The following is a 27,426-nucleotide window of genomic DNA, read 5'->3' as shown; positions in this document are numbered from 1 at the left end:
TGTAGATCTGCTATTTTTGACAAGCAACATTGTCTTACGACCGACTATAAATTGACAATTAGACCTGCTTCGGGTGCTGAGGCTTGATGTCTGTTTTCTTTTCTCCCCCCCCCCCTACAGAAATGCAGTAACGTTATCCCTAGGGAAGGAAGTGTCTCGGTGGCTCATTGGGAGGAAGGCAGCATGCATAAAAGGAAATAATCTGTTGTCATGAATTGCATACAGTAACCCACACAATCCTTCCCTTGCTCCCATCTGCACAGCTTCAGCCCATCTAGACTGACGTCAAAGTACAGATTAGTGGGTTGTTGTTTTTTTTCTCGCCTTGCCCATCTCTTCCCCTTTTTTTTTGTACATAATCTGGACTTTCATGAAACCCTGCCATAGTGCATTTACTGCCTTGAAGATGGCACTTAAATAGCCGGAGACATGAGAAACTGGACTCACTGAGTTAACCACTTGAATCCTAGCATCCATATTCTGGGGCAAACATTCAACACAATAGATTATCTACAAGCTCACAACGTGTCATAGCGTTAGCTTGCAGATTGTATATTTTGTTAAAGGTTTTTAGTGTAGAGCAGGCCAGGGGTCTTCAACGTTTTCAGGCCAAGGACCCATTAGTTGAGAGAGAGATGAAGCAGGGACCCACACAACCTTTTCATAGATTCCATATAGTTTCATTGTTACAATGATGATCCAATTTGATCCATGCATGCAGAGATACAGTAAGTGATGAAGTATACTGTATGTGAGCACTTTCCCAAGTCTCTAATAATCCAAAGTAATAATGAGTCTAATGTGGGACACAGTGGCAAAGCAATTGTTATAAATTAACACTCAGTAGCCACATAATTTGAACACGATGAGCAAAATCAAATAATTCAATTGTACTGAAAGAAACAGTGAGGGAAGAACACAGTAGTACTGCTGATAAAACCCTTCAAAATGGTCTCTGTGTCCTTAACGGAGAAAGGTTGAGATAATAAATGTATAGTCATAAAGATATATACAATTGTGTTTTCAGTAATATCATCAGGGAAGGAACATTTACAATGCTGATAAACTAGGCAATTGTCTTGCCTAACCAGAGTTATTAATATTATACAGAACTGTTTGGCATGTTAATCTGCAAAATGCCCATATATTTCGTCATACATGCTTTAATATTGTTGACACTTTGAGCACCCTAGCATTGCACTAGACTATTTGGATTATTATATAAACGTATTATACTGTATATAATATATTATATGTGTATGCTACAGTATGTTGGGTTTTGTGTTGTTGCTGCTTTTTACTTCACAACATATTGGCCTTTGTGTGTTGCTGCTGCTATGGCACAGTTACAGTACATTGCAAATAAGAGGGGCAGAATTTGCCTAGAGCAGCAGAAGTGCATGCGCTGGTCCTGAACATTTAACAATACTGTACACTCACTTGATGATCACAGAGAAAGGAGCATTACACTTCCTTAAACCAGACCATCTTGGGAGACCCTTTGGAGCAAAGCTTCTCCACTCTTTTGCCTATCTCTGCACCACCAGCTGCTGAGGGAATCTTGGTTCTTTCAAACTCCCACACACACAAGCCAACAGACAACAGCAAGCCAGCCCTCGTTTGCACAGTGCAGGACTTACGGGTAGAGAGGGGGGGGGGGGAGTCAGTTCAAACAGCTCACTGTTTGAACTTCTTTGCCCCAAGCATTTACTTGTCTCTGTTAATCACAGCCATCGTCATTTCCAGCGCCATTGCCTGAGATGGCAAACTGTATTTTTCTTGTCACATAGGCCAGACAAAGTTCATCTACTGTACCAGGATATTATCTTCCTCACTTCCCATGCAAGAGGCGTATGTGATGGCAGCAGAGGAGGATAGTTTGGCATAATGGCTGTAGATTCTGTTGCATTATTTGCAGTGTGAGACACATAAGCCCTCTAGTCTACCCCAGGGGTTATGATGCTATTACAAGGCAACTCATCTTGGATGAAAAGCCAAGAACGAAAATTACTACAGTTAATAAAATATGTTAATGATTTACAATGACTAGCTGGTCCCAAAATGGGAGGGATGGTTCGAGTTTGCACATTTACCTGACAGGCACACACATATGGCATGTTTTATTATTATGTTATCTGCTTAAATGTGTTGTACCATTACACAAAACATTCCGGAGCACCAGGATGCAGGATTTTATCACAAGGTTAACAGAAAAACAAACACATGCATTAGTCAGACATGACTGCTAAGTGGCTATTCTGTTTTTAAAATAGCTATGCTAACAGCAATCATGGTGTTGGAAATATTAGTTTTACGGGTACAATTGGAAGAACTTTCATATATGCCTGGATTAGTACTGCAGACATTCTCATTATGATACAAATCTAGCCATGTCCATACAAAAAGGGCAGTGTATCAAATACTTATAACATATCTATCTGTATCTGATTGGACAGTATAATGAAGAGACGTCATGTGGGTCTATCATAATCAGCAGCAGCACTTCTCACTTCACACGGGTGTGATTTTTGATATGCTTGATTCTGATTGGTCACAATATTATGTGGTCTGTTATTTCTCAAAAGCAGACCGCTCTGCCTCTGTTTAAATGGCTATGGAAGCAGAAACATCAATATGTTGTGTCAAATTATTGACAGTAAAGCAGGACTGATGTGAATGTTTTTCACGTTTTGTTGAAAGACAGTAGGACCTTTCTGCCAATCTGTGGAGAAATGTGTTTAAAATTTCGACCTGAACATTTCTGACCTACACTACTCTTCTCATTAATAGTCAGAACAAAATTCAGAAATTCACAAAGCTACCAGGTGCTACATGACTCCAGCTACACAAAAGCCTTTGGAGGTCCTTTAAAGTCAAAGTTGTTTCAGCCCCCTTTGCAGCAGTACAGTACATGGACAAGAAATCATGGCTGAAACCTCTGAACAAAAGCTGTCATTTCTGGGTCACCATTATGCCCCAAGAAAATGTTCCCCCGAATAAAATTAAATGGGGTTGATAATTCCAATGTATGTGAAAAGTGAGCAACAATGGTAATGACATGTTCACATCATTGACCTGTTCCCTGGATAGCCACAGGTTATATACTGTAATAGGTAATCACAGCATTTATCGGTCACTCACTTAGCTTTCAGGTAATGGGGACTATTCTTCAGGGAAGGTAATGACATTTTCACTTTTCTGAGCTGTCGCCTTTTTTCTGTCCTGAGCTGTCCGCCAGACACAAAGTGTTTGTGTGTATGTGCGTGTGTCTGTCTGATGCGCATGTAACTTTGCCCACACATTCCCTAGAGGTCAAGGAAAAACCTCTCTTTCCCTTTATAGTGCCACCAGGAGGCCGATCTTGTGATCCAGCCGGCCTGTCCGATTTTCCATAATCCTTCATGATTGGCTAAGATTGGCATCTAAAGTTTGCAGGAGTGGCTCATTTTGAACAAAATGCCTCAAATCATAAACGCAGCTTCAGATTGCAGTGAAACTTTAAACTAACTTTTTTACATTAGGAGTTATTGTCTAAACATCACGTACATCGGCACACATTATCTAAGTGAGTCAAAAATGGCACAGAAATGATAGAGATGGACAACAACAGATGATCAAAAATGGCAGTATTTTTCTTTCATAGAGCTCTACTATAATTCTAAGCCTCTCCATTTGCATACCCATGGAAGCATATTAGATTACACCATGAGAAACAAACCAGCATACTGTATAGATGATTCTTCAACAGTTGCAAAGTGTGACCAACAATCAAGCCTTTTCACAGCAGACATTTTGATGTGTCATAGTTTTGTCAGCGTAATAACATTAAGCATTACGTTAATTATACAGGGTTTGTCCATGCTCACACAATTAATGTTATTACCTTCAGCTATGTTAACTATGACATGTCAAAATGACAGCTGTGAAAAGGGTCTATTGAAGAACAAAATGAACGAGGGATTGCATTAGATTTGGGTATAGCCAAAGTCCAACAGCCAGGTGATTGGTAGATGGTGACAAGCATGACCAAATTCCATTTTCCCACATACTGTATGTATTTTTACTTTCTGTGAGTCAAGCACAGACGTTGGTTGCAGACAGTGTGCAGGATAGCATCAGATACATCACACTCTTTTTGCCACCTGCTATATCCGTCATTAGGCCCACTGGTACTAGTGCGGTACCCGCGTCATTGATGGCCGTTCTTCAAATGTGACACCGTCACTCTCGTCCTGTTCGCCCTGTACAAACGTGTGTGTGTATTTGTGTCTTTGCGTTGACTTTGTATGTAACCATGCTGCACACCTGTTCTGGAGAACCGCTGCTCTGACGGACTCACTCACACGGACTCACTCACACGGTACTAAGCAATAAACACAGCAAATGTGAAGGTGACTGGTTGTATGATTCTCGAGACATGCATATGACAGACATATGCTACACACAGACACACACATGCAGAGATTTGTGGAATTTATAGATAGACAAGCATAAAATATCTGGCTTGGTTAAATGTGTATCGCTCAGCGTGTTAACGTTTGTCATGGCCGGTAGTCCGATGGTCGTTCGTTCCGAAGTTGGTCCAACCGGCCCCATTATAAATAAGCCTAACCCTAAACGTAGCTCACACTAACCTATCATTTTTAGGACTATTGGTCCGTCGGAATAAAGGGCCATTAGACTAATAGGCAGCCCCTGCATTGGCTGGTCACGTGACAAACGATTCATTTTCTTGTCAGTTTACAATAGAATTGCAGAAACCTACAATACATTTTTGAAATCATGCATATCTTCGCCAATACTTAGTTAGTGCAGAAGCTATTATGCAAATAAAACAGGACAGACAGACAGACAGACAGACAGACAGACAGACAGACAGACAGACAGACAGACAGGTACTCTGACAAAGGATACATCGGGTACAACGGGTATTGCATAACCGGGTGGGGCCAACTTGGATCGTTCCCAAATCCGAAATTGTTCCTGAGTAGGCCAGGCACCGATCGAGTTATATCAATTAATATTGTCAGGTGCTTAAATGCTATTGCTGATTCATCTTGAAAGTAGAGTGTAAGGCAAGGCAATACATTATAGGCCCGCTATTCTTATCTGCATGTCAAATCATGTTTGAAGGGCAGATAAATTATACTGGACCACTTGTGGGCTACAATGTCACTGATCCGTTTCTGTGCGACTTCCATTTTCAGTACTACTTCACAAGAACACTGTTACAGGCACAGCAATGCCTCTGATGGTTATTTGAATAAGTAGAATAGTGCTTAATGCTCAGTATCCCTGGTGACCTTTAAATATGAATATGAACACTGATTATTTCACTTATCACTGCTGTAATGGAGAGATGATACTATAAGATTCTACTGGCAGCAAATCGACAGCTTTTCCCATTTTCCGATCCAAATCAAAACTGAGATCCCACTTCCATTTGTTTAAAATTCAACATACAGTACAGTATGGCTGGTATTTGCACATGCAGTATGCAAGGAATCAAACTGTATACTGTACAGTGTAATAAAACAACTTTTGCTTAATAGAATCCACTGAGACGATTATAACCCAAAATCCATACACTGTAGGGGCATATACAAGTTCAATGCATAATTTAACTTTCCATCAAGCAGTAATAGTAAACAAAAAAGTAGATTCTGCAGAACATACACTCCGGGGCTTGCACACAGGATCGAGTGAAAGGTAGACGAGATAAAGGATTAGAGCTCATTTTATTTTAAGTTTCACTGTAACTGTAACTGTAACTGTAACTGTACAGTACAATTCAAAAAGTGCATGCGTGAGAGACGCAACAGCACCACTTGGTCACCAGCGGTATTGCAGGTCAGTGTGTGTGTGTGTGTGTGTGTGTGTGTGTGTGTGTGTGTGTGTGTGTGTGTGTGTGTGTGTGTGTGTGTGTGTGTGTGTGTGTGTGTGTGACGCAACAGCGCCACTTGGTCACCAGCGGTATTGCAGCTCATGCTACGGAGGGACAGGGGGACATACAGTAGATAGGAACGCACAAAGTCACTCTGAGGAGTGACCACCAATCATAAATAAAAATAAAATCAAATAAATAAGAAAAAAAGTTTTTAAATTTGTATTATTATTTCAGCATACTCTTTAAGTTACAATAGACAATATACTAGTACAACCTTGTAATGCATGGTGTTTTGAGGGGAAGGGGACATTTCTCAATAAAGGTTGACTTTCAAATAAAAGCAAATAGTAAAGAAAATGCTAATATTTTACCCATCCTTTGTTCCCTCTAAAACCAAATATCTTCACTGAAATTAGATAATCTAAAAACTCACAACGTATCAAAGTGTGCCTAATATTCATGACTTTACAAGCAACTAGCTTTGTTGCAAAAAAATAAAAAAAAATAAACTGTCCGACTGTGTAGCTCACTAATGACTTTAAGCATAAACACTTCAACTCACCACTCCAGGGCTGGAGTGGTGTGTGGCCCAAGCCAATCTCTGAACCTCTCCAAACAAATAAAAATAGACAGATAAATGCCCTAGAGTCAATTGAGGTACAAAAACAAACCAGGCAGAGGGCTTAGCAAGAATTGGCAACTACCGTGACTGCAAAATTCCTACAAACCTAATATTTCACTCTATTCATGAATTACATGTGGATCAAACTCTCACCACGGTTTCAAAGTTGAATACAGTGATTGACCCCGACTTTTCCAAGGACAAAAGGCATCACTGCACTTTTTTAACTTGCTCTGAAGAAGGCCTAGCGCCGAAACGCGTTAGCGTTCAGAATAAAATGGAACACAGTAACTGCATCTGAGCCTGTCTTGCATTTTTTTTTATCTTGGTGTGCTGCTTTTTTTCCACTTTTGGGGATCCTTCAGTTCAGCATCACTGCACTATATGGTCAGAGATAACTAACTATCTAATTTCAGTTTGTTTGAATATTTATTGTCAATATATCACAAGTGTTGGTATATGACACAATACATTAGTCTATTGTTAACATTTAGTAATTACATTGTTTAGAATTACAGATTTATTATATTCACTTCACAATACTTGCCTGCATTTAGCCAAGGTTAGCCTATAATAGCAACCTAAGTGCCCTCATCAATTGTGAAATGTGTGTTTTAATGCAATTTTTAGATATCCTGTTTGATGACTTTGTTGTCATGGCAATCTGCCCAATGAGTTTTGGAGATAGGTTGTGTGCAAAACTATATTTATATTTTGGCCTAAAAGCGGTGATAGAGGAAAGGCCATGGGGTCACCAAACTCAGTAGGCTTCATCCTTCGAGGGGAAATGAATGCGCTCAGCAAGTTTCACATAGCAATCCGCCTAGTCAATCATTAGGTCTCAGGCAGTCTTTCAACAGCTTTGCAGCCATGAGGGAGCGGAGTTTACAGTATGTCGCTTGGTGTGTTGGCCAGGGTGTCGTAGGGAAGGGAGAGTCAGACGTCATGTGTTTAGGGCTGTCACAATTATTACATAATCGTCTAATCGTGATTATTTGACAATAATCGTCATAATCGTTTCCATGTTGAAAATGTTCATATATTTTTGTAAAAGTCAAAAAGTATAACGTTGTCATATCTACCATGTGCAACTTCAAAGCCTCAATGCCAAACAGATAATGTAATTGTCAACGATGAAAACACAATTAAATTGTTAATCGCAATTATATGAGTGACAATTATTCGTCATGTAAAATGTCATAATCGTGACAGCCCTACATGTGTTTGCTGATCAAAGTGTGTGGGCAGTGGTGCAGGCCAGGGGTGCCATCTTCATGGGTCCTACAGTAAGTGTTGGATGGACTGACATGGCCATCCTTATAGAGCCCTACTGCTAGCAGGGTAAAAACTGAGAGGCACCAAGATTACACACTCATCCACCCACATTTCCAGTCCCACGACTACTTCTCTCTGACCACCACATTGACTATAGATTTTCCTGCAGGGAAACACTGTTGGTCACGAGATATTCATCTTTTATCAGTTTTTATCTTTTAGAGCTTTGCTATCGTGCAGCCCGTTTTATAAAACAAACTAACCTCAGGGTGCTTTCATTTCTGCCTTGACTACATAGTGCACCATCAACCTGCTTCAATAGCATGAGAGCAAGTTACATCAGATCGTGTGGAATAGCAAAAGGCCTTCAGAGATTGTTGCCAAAAAATATATATATATATATTTTGTAATGGATGCTTATTGCACTTTTTGACCAGGGTAAACTGTTCTGTCCCCATTGGGTTGTGTTGCCCAAACTTTCAGCAAACAAAAAACAAACTTGCCCTGACAAAAACACGGGTAAAGGTATGTTTACAACCCTCCTATGTGTCATCAAAAGGTGTTTGCACTCTGAAATATGTTATGCACCATCACGCTTTCTCACTGTCCCTGTCACAGACTGCAATGTACATACATCTACATATGCATGCACATGCACACAACTACAGTCTTCCTCAGGCATCACAAAAAATAAAAAAATAAAAAATAAAGAAAATGTATAAATAAAATAAATGAAGAACTGCGTTGTATGTTACATACTATATACATGGCTGCTGCTACTGAACCAAAGATTCTCAAAGTGACTTCAGCTGAACAACAGTAAAATGTGAAAGAATTTGAATCGCTGAACAAATGTATGGGCTTGCATAACAATGTTTAAGCGCTCAACATCACCAGCGGAAGGTTGTGGATGAGGTTGAATGGAACAGAATTAAATAAATAAATGCACAGGCATCTGGCCAATTGTGACAGGGCACAGTGATCAAATTCACAATAAAGTTGTAAAATTGGGTTATCACCACTACAAAAAGAGGAGAACATGCTGACACTGAAGAACATTTTAAGAGGTTTCTCCGACAGAAAGTACCATAGTTGTTAAAATCCATGATTAAGAAATATTGAGTGATGAATTTGGAGTGGCATGTTGTTTTTTATTCCCCCATAAAATAAATACATAAATGAACGAATGAATGAATGAATGAATGAATGAATGAATGACATGTTGCCACAAAAGGCAGAAAATCGATGTATTGCATGGTCTGCTGTGTTCATTCATATACATTTGAGATTCTTGACACAGATGTTGTCTTTGGAAGCCAATAGAGTCACAAGCCTTACAGGTACTGTAGAATGAGACAATGACATTTTGATGTATGTATCAACACATGATACATTCAAACATACTGTAGTATAGATTAAATCATATAGGGAAGAAGCAAGCATAATTTTTTGATAGGAAGCATGCTTCTTTAAAACAAACTGTCTTGCATTAAAAGGATATCGTCGTTGTCGGGTGGAAACCTTGTATGTCCAAAACCGTTTGTTTTGTATTTATCATTTTTAAAACGATTTAAACTAGTGAAAACAGCCGATCTACAAGCACACAACGCCCGGTGCGAGGCGTTGTGTGCTTGTAGATCAGCTGTTTTCACTACTTTTGTGAGACGGCCTTGTGTGATGAAGCAGGGCTTTGCGAAAAAAAATTACAAATTTGAAACTTGGAGATACGAGGTTTCTGCCCGACAATGACGATATGCTGGTGAAGGTGTAGGCCTACCAAAAGTGTGTTGTTGTGAGCATACAATGTCAGCACTCAGAAACAACCGACGGGTGGTCTGAATGATTTTAAGTCAAAGACAATCCAGGCACACCACAATGTCCTATCTCTATCTGTGCTGTTTTTTAAGCTTACGCCCTGAACTATAGCAAGTCATAGCAAGGTCATAGCAATAACCACTTGCCACACCACTGTGTGACTGTGAGACCAAACACTTAAAGTGAAAAAAGGCTATAATATCAGTATATCACTGAGCTTGTATGAGCTATACCCACGGGTAAGCCTTCATACTGTCCCTGTGTTGTTTCTGTCTGCCCTATACCGCAAATAGGCCTAATAACATCACTTAGGCCTACTGTGCATGTTAGTCAATGGGAGTCCACAAAACAGTGAGGAGTCACCTTTGTAATTGCCGTCAAGGGCAACAATCAGACCATAAACCTATACACATCACTATTTGACAAAAGCAGATCTACAAGCTCACAACCCAATGCAACACATTGGGTTGTGAACAATATAAATATACTGCATGCAGGGGAGATCCCTGGCATAATATTTTCAAATGTGGGTTTGCGGCCAGCCACTGCTTCTCAGCCTGTGGGTTGGGACCCCTATGGGCATGGGGGTCGCCAAATTATTTTTGGTGCGGTCCCCAGATGATTAACTTAACGTGCAACATTGTTTTCTCAATCAACAGTAAACAAACCAGCATAAAGTTTAAGTATGGAGGGTATCTGCACATTTCTAAAGTGACAATTTAGGACTTTTTAATGCCTCCAAAATGACAAATTAAACATTGGCCAAAATGTCAAATATTGGCGGCAGAAATTGTGAAAATAGCTGATCTACATGCTCACAACACCTCGCAACGCGAAGCGTTGTGAGCATGTAGATAGAATCCTGTTAGAACCATGTTATACAAAATATAGTGCCTCAACTCTTAGTGCTCGTCAGGGTGGAGGGTCCCCAGTTAAAATATGATTATTTTGGGGGTCAAAGCCTGAAAAGGTTGAGAACCACTGAAATAGGCTACCTATTCCTTGACATGAAAGGGTTTTGGAACCACTGGCCAATATCAGACAATTCATAACGATTTTCTCCTAACAAAACAGGGAATCAAGAGTTTGCCTTGCCTGCAGCCTCCTAATGTCAGGCTCTGATGCACTATAATGGGCTATACTACAGCAGAGCACAGCATTAACATTGATGATGATGACCACAGCATATTTAGACAGTTGATAGTCTACTGTAAATACTTAATTATACCGATAGCCTACAATGACACAAGCAACCATAATAGAAGGCTGCAGGATGGGATTGATTGATCATGATCAAGTTCAATAGGCTAATTGGTGCACACAACAAGTCATCACTATAGATCATGTTTTGTTTTGTTTGTTGTTTTTAATATCAAATAGCCTACCCCGCCCACACACGCACACGCACGCACGCACACGCACGCACGCACACACACACACACACACACACACACACACACACACACACACACACACACACACACACACACACACACACATCAATACAGCACGTACTTAGCAGCCTAATTACTTAGAGCCCAGACACATAATCTCCAAATGTATGAATAAATTATTAGTGCCATATTAATAACGTGCACAGCTGAACATCTGAGCATTTCGATGGAGAAGAAAACATGACAAGGATGCCAGCAGTCAGTCTCACTGACGGAGCGGGGCAAGGCTGCTTTAAAGACTATCTAGGCTATAGATACATCCAGATCCACCTGTATTTTAAGACCAACAACTTCAGTCTAGATGTGTTGCAAATACAGCCCACAATATAGTCTACTATTTGCATAAAATTTTCAAAGCCACGTATACGGTAGCCTACTACATTGCTCGTGACAAAGTGCGCTGCTACCACGTAGTTCGCCGTGTTAGAAATGCGCGCTTGCAGGCATGCATTCTATCAATGCTGGCCATGATACCATGCTCTATAGCCCACCTAATAGTTGATTCACACAAGTAGGCCTACATGTCCACACCCCAATCGTTACATGAATGTAAACAAGCGAGTAGTGTAGTTTTCAACCAGTGGTCCGGGGACCACCAGTGGTCCTTGAGGGGGTTCCAGGTGGTCCCCAGCTAAATGAAGGAGAGTTGGTAACCAAATGGACACAGATCTTTAACTCTTGGGAGCATAAAATGAATTTACGCTCTCAAGAGTTAAATTATTGTTGCACCTGCATTAGGCTACTTAATTTACAAGAATTCTATGGCTTCACCAATACAGCACGGATCGTGGACAAAACCTTGTCCAAAGACAACAACATATTCTAAGTTGTAGGTGTGAGAGGCTAAATGTTATCAAATGGTGGTCCGCTGCTCAAATGCCGAATAAAAAATGGACCTTGGTATGAAAAAGGTTGAAACCCACTGCGCTACATGAATCTATAACAGACGAGTCGTTTATCATTCATCGATCGCTCTTCTACGACTTCGTCGGCATGAGGGAAAGTTGGCATGAGGGGCATATGACACCGATCGCCTTCGGCAGCGGGTGGTTGCTGATGATGTTGAGCCGTTCGCTATTTTTGTGTCTCTTAGAAATGTGACTCACGATCGTCTCCAAACGCGTCAAAAGACCCCTGCGCATTGAATGATGCGAGAGCGTTCCGATCGACTCCCAAATGGTGATTGATTTATGGCCATAGAGGACGGACAGGTGCAATGAAGGCATTACTGACTTACCGACGGCTAAATCCAGCAGATCTGCGCACAGGAGCAAGCACAAAGAGAAGACGGTCATCTTTCCCTTATTTTGCAATAAATCCCAAACTCCATCTGCGTTTACATGCTCTCCTCCGCTTTTCGGCTGCGTAATCCCCACCATTCCAGAGGTATGCGATGATAGAGAGGTGCCCTGAAACTATTCATGATGCATGCGGCTCAAGTGTGAGTGAGAAATATGAGAAGTTCTCTATGAATAGGGCATTCGCGACGGAATCCAGGATCAGAATAAAAAGACACTGCACTGCAATTAGAAATATGGAATAGGTATTCTCTCGGAAGAGACAACAGAAGCAACGCTCAGCCGCGCAGTCCAGAATTGGAAAAAACGGATAGGTTTGGGGAAGAAAATCCCTCTCTCTCCTCTCTCTCTCTCTCTCTCTCTCTCTCTCTCTCTCTCTCTCTCGCTCTCTCTCTCTCTCTCAATCTCCCCCCCCTCTCTTTCTCTCTCTCTCTCTCTCTCTCTCTCTCTCTCTCTCTCTCTCTCTCTCTCTCTCTCTCATCCTCCCTCCCTCCAGACAGAACCACGCACGGTCTTTCCTGATCACTCCGCTCTTTATTTCACACAATTTTCCTTAATCCCACCCTGGATTCAACCCCCTCTAATTCTGCCCATTAAGCCGATTTACTGCCCGGATTTTTTTCTTTTTCTCTTGTGAAAAAGGGTCTTTAAAAGATGTGTTTAACCCCAGGCACCAGCCTACAACATGTAGGCTATATAGCCTATACCTAGTAGGATGGCATGTCAACAACAACCCTTTATGAATTGGTTCTACACAGTAAGCCTACAATATAGTGCTTTTAGTGGGTAGGCCTATAGACCTAGGTCTACTGGGGGACATTCTTTAGAACAACACACAGGTCAATGTAGGCCTAATGTAAAAACACCATAAAGGGATATTCCACTTTCAAAAAAACCTTTGGTCATTTTATTGTCTAATCAGGCTTTTGGTGTTTAATTTTATTAGGGTTTAATTTGCTTCATTCAATATTTAGATATTTGATGTTATATGTTTTCGGGCCTCCTCCTCCTTCCTCCATTTTAACCACTAGAAGCTGGGGCGGCCCAGCGTCTAGTCGGCGACCTGGCCAACTCGGAACAATGTAAATAGGGAATGAATGCCCCGCCCTTTAATGCAAACCCCATTATACCTGTTTTCATAGGACCCGTTTTGACCATTTGTCTGCCTGTGTCCATTTATGCCCATATATGGAGATATCTGTATCTGTCTGTCTGTCGGTGTCCATTTTATGTCCATATATGGAGATCACTGCAGTTATAGTTCTGGGTCCATTTTATGCCCATATATGCCCATATATGGAGATATCTGTCTATGGAGATCTCTGTATCTGTCTGTCTGTGTCCCTTTTATGCCCGTATATGGAGATCTTTGTGATTCTGCATCCATTGTATGCCCATATATGCCATATATGGAGATATCTGTTTATCTGCGTCCATTTTATGCCCATATATGAGATTTCTGTCGCTTTTTCAAACAGATGGTCAAAACGGGTCCTATGACAACAGGTATAATGGGGTTTGCATTAAAGGGGGAACCGGCACTGTGTCTGCAACACAGTCGGAGGCACAGACAGATACAGAGATCTCCATAATGGGAATAAAGGGACACAGACAAACAGATGGAGGAGGAGACAAACTTAATGCAAACCCCATTATACCTGTTGTCATAGGACCCATTTTGACCATCTGTTTGCCTGTGTCCATTTATGCCCATATATGGAGATATCTGTATCTGTCTGTCTGCGTCCACTTTATGCCCATATATGGAGATCTTTGACCATCTGTTTGCCTGTGTCCATTTATGCCCATATATGGAGATATCTGTATTTGTCTGTCTGCATCCATTTTATGCCCATATATGGAGATCTATGCAGACACAGTGCCAGTTCCGGAAAATCCTGATGTCAGACATCAGAATCCGAACCTTTCGTGCTGGTTCCAGAAAATCGTGTATCGGGTCGGTCGGGTCGAGGCCGAGCACTGCACTACCTGCTGCGGTGGGGAACGCACGTGCCGAATTTGAAATAGGGAATGAATGCCCCACCCTTTAATGCAAACCCCATGAATGCCCCACCCTTTAATGCAAACCCCAATATACCTGTTGTCATAGGACCCGTTTTGACCATCTGTTTGTCTTTGTCCACTTATGCCCATATATGAAGATCTCTGCACACACAGTACCGGTTGCGGAAAACTCTGATGTCAGACTTTATGCCCATATCTGGAGAACGCGCGTGCCGGTGGGAAGAAGGGTTCTCGAGATACGCGGATTACATACATACATACACATTCACAGAGATTTTGTGTTGACTCATGTGGCGTACGTGATGTCAGAGCCTTTTATGAAGTGTCACAATGACTCAGCGCTTGCGCCGATTTCCTCCGGAACAGCCTGATGTCAACAATCAGCTCCGCATAAGGAGATTCCGAACGTTTCGCGCCGGTTTCGGAAAACCGCGAGTCGGGTCGGGTCGAGGCCTGGCACTGCACTCCGCGCGGCGGCGGGGAACGCGCGTGCCGAATCTGAAGCCGGTGGGACGAACGGTTCTCGAGATACGCGGATTACAAACAAACAAACAGACAGACAGACAGAGATTTGTCGCATTTATAGATAGATGATGTTACAATGTTACAATGGGCGTGTATGGGGAGAGGCCCTGGGTCTGGAGGGCCTGATAACATTTACATCAAATATCTAAATATTGAATGAAGCAAATTAAAAACTGTTCAGGGTGTTCATAAAAGATTAGATGATAAAAAGACCAAACGTTTTTTTGAAAATGAAATATCCTTTTAAATATTTTATTCATTTTAGTAGTTCACCTTTCACTCAATATAGGACAACTCCTGTCACAAGTTGGTGATATGGTGGTGTCATAATATATGTTAGGAAATATTACATTGATTTTTAGTTAGCACATGCATTCCAACAGTCCATAGGGCTGGACCACTCATGGACACATGACATCATCAACTTGTAAATTGTAAAACTTGCATTGAGACAATAGAGTGAAAAATACACTATTTCTAATTATTAGTATTTTTAGTTAAAAAATACTTATGAGGGCAATTATGATGTATTAAGGCATCATAATTAAGGCATATACGGCTTATTAGCATGCAGGGATCCTTTTAAAACTCATTGAATGCCATTTCAAGATGGCCCCCAAGTACCAGACTGCCACTATCCTAGATTTCTAGTGCACGGATCAATGTTTAGTGCACGGATCGTGCACGCCCATGCACCATATATGCATCATATGTGTAGTACTTTTTAACAGCTTTCAAACAAAAAAATCCGCTTGGAAATCCGTTCAGGCATTCATGAGTTACAAGCCTTCAAAGTCAGACAAAACAGCCATTTTTGACATTTTGAAAGATGTGTTTGTTTGTTATGGGGCTACACTTGCAATTTCACAATTGCGATCATGCCTAATACATTTGAGGCATTTTTAGAATTTTTTTTATAAAAAAAAATTTTGAAAAAAAAATTTTTTTTTTTTTTTTTTTTTTTTTCAAAATGGCTTCCAACTCGGGAAACTCGGGCTGTGGCAGTCTGGGAGTACTGTAATAACTCGTGAAACTCGTGCCTTGGCAGTCAATTTAACAGCACTATTTAATGGGTCAATACAACATTTAGGCCCCAAATGGGTAAAGATCATCTGCAACAGAGACGTGCAGAGAATGTTAGAGACGCAGAGGCTCAAATTTCTAAAAGGGCCTTTTGGTGAATAGCAGACCTCCAAGCTCACAACGCGTCGCGCTGCGACGCATTGTGAGCTTGGAGGTCGGCTTCAGTGCTTGATACACGACACCACACTGAACTAAGTTAACATTAACATTATCAAGTCAATACTGGAGATGTGGCGTAAGGCATGGATTTCCACACAGAGAGGTCATTTTTTTCACACATAAGATGAAAGAACACAAGTTCAGGAGAGTTTGGAGTGGACATCAGGTATGGCATTATTTTTTTTACCATAGTGAAAACTGCATTCATTGTCTGGAGAGGGCACTTTTTAAGGATGGTTAAAAGGGCAGGGGCTCGAGCCCCCTTTGATGTCTATGTGTGCACGTGCCTGATCTGCAACAGGGATTATTGTAACATGATAATATAAGGTATGCTATTATTTTTATCCCGGCTGTGGTCTTGATGCTGTGATGGCTCTTAAATCAGAGGGCCCGCCTGTAAATGTCAGGGTGTTAACAAAAGATTTGACATTTATTTACTGATAAACTGTGATTATATATGGCCCAGCTATAATGTATTGTGATGAGCCCTCACTACAGTATGTCTGTGGTAATTTAGCTTGTTCCATGTGTTCCGTTGGTTTGTATTTGCTCCTAGTGTTTCTTCCCTGCCCTGTGTAGGAGAAGAGTAGCCTCGTAAAAAAAAGTGCTCACATATTTTACTCAAGTAAAAGTATCAATACTGCAGTATAGAAATACTTTGTTAGGGTGCCCTCAGACCAAAATACCTATGAGAGTGGAATCCGCGTTCTGCCAATGCATTTCAATGAGAAGGGAGCGTTTTTTGCAGAAATCCTCTACTGGCATGATACCGCTTCACTCTCATTGAAATGCATTGGCGGAACGCGCATTCCACTCTCATAGGTATTTTGGTCTGAGGGCACCCTTACAAGTAAAAGTCCGGAATTTAAAATGTACTTGAGTAAAAGTATGAAAGTGTTGGCACCAAAATGTACTTAAAAGTACCAACAGTAAAAGTACTAAATGTTTGAAAATAGCAGATCTACAAGCTCGCGTTGTGAGCGTGTAGATCGGCTATTTTCAAATAGCCTAGGTATAAAATAGGGCTGAAGTCGATAATGTATGTTCAAATAAATGTAGTGCAGTAAAAGCACAATATCTTGATCCGAGATGTAGTGGAGTAGAAGAAAAAGTATTGGAAATTGGAAATATTCAAGTAAAGTACAAAATACCTCAAAATTGTACTTAAGTACAGTACTTAATATACTTTACACCACTGTAAACCTAACCCGTTTGTTCACAACAGGCTGTTTGGTTTCCGCCTAACGCGGAAACCACTAGAAGAAGCGTTGTCGCTTTGATTTGGTTCCCCCCGTTTGTTTCCCCAATCCCTATTAAAATGCTCGAGTAGCCTAGTATAGTCTTGCCAGTCGCTACGAGTTGGACTACAAGATGCATATACCAAACAAAATTTTCAAAAGCAAAACTACTCCGCATCAAGGAGTTTATTAGGTAGGCCCTAAAAGTATGTCCTTGAGTGCAGGGGAATTATTTTGGGTTAAAACTGTTTCCGGTCGGATAGTTCCGGCCAAATTGTAGTCTTTGAGTACTACAACATGACGTGTTGTGGTTTCCGCTCCCGACCGGATACAACCGCGAAAAGTGAAGTGATCCCAGACTACTGTAAACCACCCCCCTTCCGGAAATCATGTTTTGCATTAAATGCTATTTCCGGAAGAGGGGTGGTTTACGAGGCTAGGAGGAGAGAGGGCCAGCCTGCCAGGGGTGTGTCTATGAGATGAGGCACACCTGACTCCACTTGTCCCTGGAGTAGGCCTACAGTATTTATTTAAGGAGGCTGGCTAAAGCCATATGGGTTCCCCGAAGCGATTTTAGCCCTTCGTAGCTCACGCATGGTCGTAGAGACCAAGCCCTGACCGGCATGTTCCCGGGGTTTTCATAGGTTCGGGCAGAGCGAATTATTTAGCCCCCTTGCCCCCCTACAACTACAGCAACATTCAGATTTCACAAACGAGTGCTTAATAAGAAGCCTTTTTATCCGATCGTTTTCTGTGTTTCCTTGTATTTCCTGGTGTTCCATGCGCACCAACCCGATCTCTGGATCGGATAAAAAGGCTTTTATTAAAGAACACAAAGGACACGGGTAATTATAGAATGCTGTGCCGTATATAGACAGGTGTGAGACTTTATTAAGCACTTTGTTTGTGAAATCTGAATGATGGTGTATAGTTGTAGGGGGCTAAATAAGTCGCTCTGCCCAAACCCATGTAAACCCGGGAACATGACTCTAGTCTACGACCATGCGTGAGCTACGAAGGGCTAAAATCGCTTTGGGAAACCCGGACATTCTCTAGCCCCCCTACCCCCCCATCTCCCCCCACCATCATTTGATGTCATATCATATATGGTCGGGTCCGCTAACTGTAGTTGTTTAAAAGGGGGGGGGGGGGGGGGAAAGAAAAATGAAGAAGGGAAAAAAAGTAAGAAAAAAAAGATGCATAACGTTGTTGTCGGGTGAAAACCTTGTATGTCCAAAACCGTTTGTTTTGCATTTATCATTTTAAAAATTACTTAAACTAGTGGAAACAGACGATCTACAAGCACACAACGCCTCGCACCGCGAGGCGTTGTGTGCTTGAAGATCTGCTGTTTTCACTACTTTTGTGGGACGGCCTTGTATGATGACGCAGGGCTTTGCTTTGCGAAAGAACATACACATTTGAAACTTGGAGATACGAGGTTTCCACCCGACAATGACGATAAGCGTGCAGGCCAAACTCCTGTCTAGACGCCAGAAAACATAGACACTTGCCTCCGGGTGTTTTTTCATTTTAATTAGCATCACCTCAGTGAAGTTAGCCAAGTCTTGCTCTTCCCCTTTAGTCTATAATGATGTTCATGGTGCTGTAAGCCTGTTGGGAAGCAGTCCCCGGGGGTCCCTTTTTCATAGTCCGAGCAATAAGTTATTCAGGAAGACGGCCACCTGCATGCCAAATCCATTTTCACAAAATATGAATTTGGTTGAATAGATCCTGTTTTGCACCCGAGCCAAGTCAATCTTTCTGCAACGCGTCTATGAACCTGCATGGTATAGTAGGGGCTTGAGCCCCTGCCCCTTTTACCCATCTGTAAAAAGTGCCTCTCCAGACCATGAATGCGGTTTTTACTATGGTGAAAGAAATGCAAATGCCCTCTTTCCATGCCATACCTGAAGGCAGCATCTTATGTTGAAATAATTGCCCTCTCTGTTTAGAAATCTATGCCGTTATCCATCTTCAGTACTGACTTGATTTTGCTTAGTTCAGTGTGGTATCAAGTACCGAAAATAGCCGACCTCCAAGCTCACAATGCGTCGCAGCATAATTTTCGGAGGTCGGCTATTTTCGATATTTTCACCAAAAGGCCCTTTTAGAAATGTCAGCCCCTGCCTCTTTAACATTCTCTGCACGTCCCTGTATAGCAGTAACCCAGCAACACCTGCTCACAGTAGACAGTACACACTGTGGTTTCTGGAGTGGGTTTGAGTACTGTAGGACTGAAGACTTTACAAGTGTTGTTAACACACAGACTTGCACAGGAACAATTACAAACACAAGATGCTACTTACTGCAGTGGTTCTCAACCTGTGGGTCGGAACCCCCTAAGGGGGTCCCCAAATTATTTTGGGGGGTCCCCCAGATGATTAACTTAATGTGCAACATTGTTTTCTCACTCAACAGTAAACAAACCAACATATAGTTTTAAAGGTGATACACCATGAAATTTCACTTTTCCTATTTTAAAACCTTTTTTTGGGGTCCCACTAGCACCTTCTATCCTCACAAAGTCCCATTTCTGACCGTTGTGTCTTTCTCTGGTTTTGAGAAGGTTAAAAGTATCCCACGGGTTCTCAAAACAGGCTATCCAGATTTCCTGCCGATTGTGACGTCATCTGCCGATTGTGACGTCATCATAAAAAATTAAAAAAATTTCAAAAAGATTTTTTTGGGGGGGGGGGGGGGGGTGGCGCAGTTCAGGCCAAAGGTGGTACTGCAGCTGAAATGCTCTGAGAGCCATTCAAAAATGAGAGAGGCTCTCTATTCAGGAGTGGTAATTTAGCCTCAAACCTTTTGAAAAACGTTTTTGGGACATAAACAATATGACATAAATACTTTTTAAATGCATGGTGTATCACCTTTAAGTTTATGCACATTTTTAAAGTGACAATTTAAGGACTTTTTATTACCTCTAAAATGACGACTTAAACATTGGCCAAATTGTCAAATATTAGACAATTTGCTCACAACGTCTCACGTTGCGAGGCGTTGTGAGCATTTGGATCTGCTATTTTCACAATAGAATCGTGTTATACAAATTGTAATGGCTCAACTCTCAGTGCTCGTCAGGGTGGGGGGTCCCCAGTTAAAATATGATTATTTTGGGGGTCGCGGCCTGAAAAGGTTGAGAACCACTGACTTACAGCACAAAGCAACAGTAGAAAAGGGGGAGAATTTGCCATAATTACACTGCATGAGATGAAATGAGATCAGATGAGATGAGATGAGGAGCCTCCTTCCAGAGCAAATGGGAGAAGGGAGGGCGCTTTGCTGGATAAGGCCTGCCGTACTAATGCACTATCACATATCTCTAGAGGGCAGTGTCAACAACAATTTATTGAGGCAACAGACCTGAACGTGTTCCTGTCCATATGGCAGCTAACCCACGAACAAAGAGCCGTCTTCTGTCTTCTGGGAGGCCACATATTATGCAGTTTCCATGTGTAATTGCTTCACTACCTGTGGGCTGCTAGTAACGCGCGGACGCAGATCAATAACGCCTTAAATGGTTTTTCAGACAGTATTTATGGTCTGAGCGATGGCGTGAACTAGTGAGACTGACACACAGGAAGATAAGTCGAATCTGACTTCATGTTTGGTTCAAATAGCCCTGTCAGCTCTCCTGTAGCTGACTTCTGCATACTTTTTGCCTCAAGTCAGTGTGTGGCTATGAGCACATTTATACCATTCACTGATTACTATTTGACGAAATTGTTTTGATTTTACTTAACATGTTTTAAAGAGTTACAAAGATTTGTCACCACACTCACAATAGACAGACAGACAGACAGACAGACAGACAGACAGACAGACAGACAGACAGACAGACAGACAGACAGACAGACAGACAGACAGACAGACAGACAGACAGACAGACACACACACACACACACACACACACACACACACACACACACACACACACACACACACACATACACTCCTCACATACAACATCATCTAACTTAGTTTACCCTTAAACATATGTTTTGCTACTTTATTTGAACATTTTATATAGTTATATTATGCCTTATTTTACGTATTATTCATATTATTGGCTTTATACGGCAACAAAGATTAAAGCAGAATTTATTCTATTTAGAAGAAGTTAAGAAGGGAAGCATCACAAAGAACTGCCCTTGGGCACAGTTTGTTCTGTTCTGTAGCCTATGCGACTGTTCAGCAGGAAACAGCCAGCCTCCAAGGTTAAGCTCCATAACTGCATTGGCATAGTTAAAGTACCATATTATTACACTGTAGATCATGTCTTCAGAGAGAGAGAGAGAGGGGGGGGGGGGGGGAGAGAGAGAGAGAGAGAGAGAGAGAGAGAGAGAGAGAGAGAGAGAGAGAGAGAGAGAGAGAGAGCTAATTGTGTGGCCAATCAGTATCATATTTGATTGGGAATACTATACAGCATGCCAAGGACCGTAATTTTCAAACATTTTTCAATTTGTTCAACGACACAGTTTTAGCACATTTGTCACTTCAGGCTATGGGATAAGCGTCCTGCTACCAACTACTAGCCAATTACAACGCTCCTATCCCATTACATTAACATAAAAATATACTTTTTATAACCATGACAAACTACTTTCAAACCCCCAAATGATTAATGTCTGAGCACATTGAACTCTGTCCGAGCTATCTTAAGTCAGAGAGAAAGATGGAGAAAGGTAATTAGATTATGCCTCCTGGCAGAGACTTGCGCTTTACTGAGTGTACCTTTATAATCTGGGTTTGACTACGTTTTTTAATATAGATCTGTCTTGCACTGTGTTTTGTCCAAGTGAATCACATGTTCATAAATTGAAAACGTGACACCCTGATGAGGGCTTCATTATCAAAACATTGGTGCATGTCTGCGTGACGATGTCACAGTAACTATGAGGATTAGAACAGGTACAATGTGCAGATTCTTCTTTGTTCGGTTGATTTAGCAAGAGGCACAAGTTTGTCCAGCGTCCACGAGCAGCTGCCTGTTGCTATTCTACCATAAAATAAAATAAAAAATGGGCTACACGACGATAATAAACCAGGCTGAACTTTAGAGATGCCTAAGCTTTTATGGTGCGCTATCAAATCCACAACATCTAACAATATTATTTTGTAAACGGGTGTTTCTACATTTGCCTGTCACTGTTTGGGACATCTATGTGATCTCAACATAAACATTTATAGTGAAATTCGAGTAAAAACCGGTATTACATTCTCAAAGACAGTGTGCCATAGAAATAAGCCTCTGAAAACGTGTCAGTAGATTTACTACTTTGTCTACTGTCACATTGATCTTCATATAAACTCTAGTCCTTTGACATAAATAACCTGCACCCATTAACATAACTGCAACTGCAACTGCCTTAGTGGCCCAGGTTGATATGAAGTTTAATTACATAAATCAAAAGACCCTCAATGTCTTATGGTTCAAATCAGGATTGAAATGTGTTTAATTAGATAATTGCTTACACTTACACTTTGTAACAGCATGAATAGCCTTAAAACATTACATCACATTCTTAAATTAGAAGGCAGACTGAAGAATAAGTAAAAGGGAGGACTCAATTTAATTTATCTTCTGAGATTCTATAGGAAAATAAACTCCAATTAAATATGTGGGGTCCTCCTATAAGGGACCCATGGAGTTGGCTAGACTCTAAGTCTAATTGCTCTCTGTGATAATTTGGCCTACAGTACATGCTTACTGTAATCGACCATGAACTTCTATGTTTGTCTTTGCAAGTCCCAAAATCATTTGTTTAGAGTGTAGCCTTGGGGGGGATTAAGATGCTTGGTTATTCAACAATTCAACAATATATTACAATATTTCTACCAATATAGACTGTACATGTAGATTTGCAATTTGTAGATATGCTACTTTTCTGTGACAGTATGTATTTAGTATGACGAAGTAGGTTTCTGCCTGACAACAATGATATGTGTAATGAAGCCGTTATGGATCATGATTGATTGCTAATTTCTTAATATATTTTGGGTTGTGTGTTGAGCATAGAATGAAATTAGAATATGTTATGGTCCTTTAAAAACAACAAAATACAATTCCTCGCCCATTCCACGCCCAGATGTTTGGTGTTTGTTAGTTTGTTACTTAGGAAGCGCCTTTGATTGTCTAGCACTGCTCACATGCCTCCAAAGTAGGCTAACATGCAGTTACTTAAAAATCGCACCTGTCCATGGTATCAAACACGACAAACGTGCATATCTCCTTGTATAGGCCGTTCTGTCCGTGACGTCAGTTATCTCCATATATGGAGTTACGTGTTCATACGGAGACTCATACAAACACACAAAGCAAGACGTAGGAGTGGTTAGCAACGCTCAAAGATTCTGCACATACAAGTCTTTGTCGTCAAACGTGGTAATGTCAGCATCCCATTACTTATAGGGCCTGAGTTGTGTTCATATTTCCATAATGTTTGGGTCATCTACAGAACTGAATACCCCCCAAAAAAACGTATTTGCCACATTATCTTGAAATCACTAACCGTCCTAACTGCCCTGTAGAACCGCTGTGTTGTTGTGTGTGTCTATAGAAGATGTCCGTCCGTGTTTATAGAAGACGTCCAGCCACTGCAACAAAACGTAGTTCCGTTCCAAAAAACCTTCGGACGCTATTACAGCAGCCTACACCGAATGTCTGAATGATACAACAGCAGCATAAAAGCTACTCGATATGATGGCGTTGGCGACTATAGATGTTAAGACCTCTAGTAACATAGAGTTAGACATGATATATTTTTGTTTGTTATTTTGGCTGGTCTAAAAAGGAGCAGAGGGCATTATGCTATGCAGAAGGTATTTTAATGGGATAGTATAATGCTGTGTTATTTCTCCATTCTTAAAGCTTTGAGGCTCTTACATGTTGCAAATGCAAATTTTCAAAGTGATTACAACACATATCTATCTGTTAGAAGCCAAATTGCATGGCTATTGGCTATGCATGGGGGATGACGACTCAGAACAGAAGTCTGCCAGTGGGAAACACTCTCTAGTGTCTCTGAACCGTCACCAGAGATTGGGGGTGACTTTGTAATGTAGTGGCAAGAAGACAAGCTTCCAGGGCCGACTGGAATGCAACCATATACCTATTAATATGTTGCTGTGTGCCGATAAATAGCTGATATACAAGTTCACAGAGCTATTTGATTGACACTTGACAGTTGACAGTTATTGATTGATTTGGATGAAGTATTTATTAGAAGTTTGCTTAGGGAAAGGTACAGTTTCATGAGTGACAGTACAGTTCACTGGTACAAGGTCAACTAAAAGGAAACTCGGGTAAGCCGAGGCTTATTTCCATTAAGATCCTTCTCTTTAACTCCTATAACATTGAATGACAAACAGATAGAACACAGTACTTTGCAGTAGATATCATCAGTAAAACAAACAGCACAATAAAAGGTATTTATAATGAAGGGTCAGGGGGAGGGTAAGATTAGGCTAAGTGTATTGTTACCAGTGTCCAGTGGCAGCCTCCTGTAAGTGTCTTTTCAGAGCGGTTTTAAAGGAAGTTAGGGATTTACACTCCTTTAAGGCCTTCAGTAGGGCGTTCCACATTTTAGTGGTATAGCTGGAGAACGAATTTGACCCTTTGGTTGAGACGAATCGGGGTACGGCGGGGTACCATTCACCTCGCAGCTATATACAGAACCATATGGACACAGACAAAATCATGTCAACTAAACTTGTTTAGTGTGATATGTTGCATGCAGCACATTTGCATTATACTTGTAAATGTATACTGTAACCCAATACTGAAATATTATACATTAAGAGTTCTAAGATGAAAATCCACTGCAAACTGAATTCTACATGCCATCCTGTCTCCAATACAGGTCAATCCATCAAAATAGACAATATACAAATACAATAATCAATGTGCAATGATCTCCCTACAATTAAGTGCTACTGTATAAATTGAACACAATTTGAGACACCAAAACGCAAGCACGCATGCACTGCAATAGTCTAATTTATCTTTGACTTATTGTATAGAGTATCTGACCTAATAGACTCTCATGTCTTTCTCTAGATAGATAGATGCTTTACTGTATGTCTGTCTGTCTGTCTGTCTGTCTGTCTGTCTGTCTGTCTGTCTGTCTGTCTGTCTGTCTGTCTGTCTGTCTGTCTGTCTGTCTGTCTGTCTGTCTGAATAACTGACTGACTGAATGAGTAAATGAGTGATGAAGTTACAGCATTGAACAGCTGGTTGTCCTAACAATGGACTAGCCAATCACGATCAATTGTCCCTCTAGGCAAAGGAATGCAGTTAGTGGAGTGTATGGGCTCTGGCTCGTGGATGTGCACTTGCAGGTTGGTTCTCTGCTGGGAGTACAGCTTTGTTTGATTTGATTCATTAGATGTTATGATTAAAAGAAAAAAAAACACACAGAAATGTCAAGGATAAAAACATAACAAAATCAGCGACTTGTTTCTATTATGGTCCTTGGTTGTAGACAAGACAAAACATTACAACATAGAACAGGCATTGAAAACTACCTAAAAGTGGAAAATAGCTCAAGTGCAAACTACATTGTCATAGGTGCAATACATTAGCCACAGACATGTGGCCATATAGTACGGGCCATGTAATGTTCAGTGTGTGTTCATAAGTCTGATGGTGAATGTGCTCCATAGTCTTTACGGGTGTTATGCGCATAGCAAGGCTGAGATAATAATAATAATAATAACCTACAATTTATATAGCACTTTTCTAGGCACTCAAAGTTGCTTGAATTCCCATTCAAGATGACTGCTAGTGCTCTTTATCGGCCTTTAACCGGTTCCAGTTTTCTGCTCCGCCATAAATGAGCATTACCCATATTGCTTTTTATTTCATTTTAGATTCATCTTTGGTCTTTTTAAGCCTTTATTGATAGTGAAGTGAAGATAGACTGGGAACAGGAAAAGAGAGATGGGGAGTGACACGCTGCAAAGGCCATCCGGATCGGGACTTGAACCCGCAACGTGCTTTCAGGCTGCATTAATAGCTTGGAGACTACTGTAGGTGCCTGGATGCACATGATGGTGTTGAACTTTGAACTGAGCAAGTACAGGTCTTGTGCGGGGGGAATGAACTTCGCCAGTGCACTCTGTTTACCTTTAGTCATAGTTAGTTGGGCATCATGTATTTTATATTCGTTTAATAATGTAATTAACTGACAACCTACGGTTGAGCAATGCACTGCTGAAGATAATTATGCAATATAAAATTACCTTTATCATTCTCTTAGACTGACCTGAACGAACCTGATATATGCTTTCTGTAAGCATAATTAAGTACATACTCCAAGATGGGTTGCCATGGTTCTGTTTCACCCTAAAACACGATCATTGGTATATTATTATTAAATAAGGAGGAAGAATATTAAAGGAAAAGTGTACAGTAAACTTGTTAAAATTATGTTTTATATGGTCGCACAGACCAGCTCATTAAGTATAACTTATAGGCAACTTAGCGCCATCCACTGGGTCAGCCAGTTCTACCTCCGACCACCTGTCCTAGTCCTCCCCCTCCTCATAAAAGTACTGTCCATAGCTCAGCCCAGTTGTATGGTCGCCATTTTAAAATGGCCACAAATATAACATGCCCTGTATATGGAGACTATTCTGGCTGGCAGACAGTTTGGTGTCACTGATGATGTGACAACAATCATCAACAATGATGAGTCTTCCTCGAGATGAGATAAGTTTACTGGCACTCTGGTGCTCAAGGTTGACAAGACCAAGGAGCTGACTTCAGGAGGCCGTGTAGAGAGCATGCGCCCGTTTTCATCAATGGAGCTGCAGTGGAAAGGGTCAGAGAGTTCAATTTCCTCAGAGAGTACACATAGAGGAGGATCTCAAGTGCTATACATATACAGTATGTATGTTATATACAATGCTCTTGAGGGAAAAGGCCAGCAGCAACTATACTGGTTTTGCCACCTGAAGTACAGTTAGTCCCCACATCCTCAGATTGTACTACAACAGCTCCATTGAAAGCGTACTATCAGGGTAACACGTCCTTGGT

At 41.1% G+C, this 27,426-nt stretch overlaps 1 protein-coding gene across 1 annotated transcript in view; it reads right to left on the bottom strand.

Annotated features, from left to right (window-relative positions):
* igsf21a (immunoglobin superfamily, member 21a) overlaps positions 1-12,432 on the bottom strand; it is a gene marked incomplete at both ends in the record, with an annotated part of 328,063 nt that extends 315,631 nt beyond the window's left edge. The window contains one exon of the mRNA XM_080728598.1: positions 12,291-12,432. Within this exon, the coding sequence (XP_080584724.1) occupies positions 12,291-12,432 (142 nt within the window). The remainder of the gene's footprint in view (positions 1-12,290) is intronic.
* Between the last annotated feature and the right edge of the window lie 14,994 nt (positions 12,433-27,426).

Source organism: Nannobrachium achirus, assembly GCF_963921795.1.
Source record: "Nannobrachium achirus genome assembly, chromosome: 6".
NCBI lineage: Eukaryota > Metazoa > Chordata > Actinopteri > Myctophiformes > Myctophidae > Nannobrachium > Nannobrachium achirus.
This window is presented reverse-complemented; position numbering and strand designations above follow the sequence as displayed.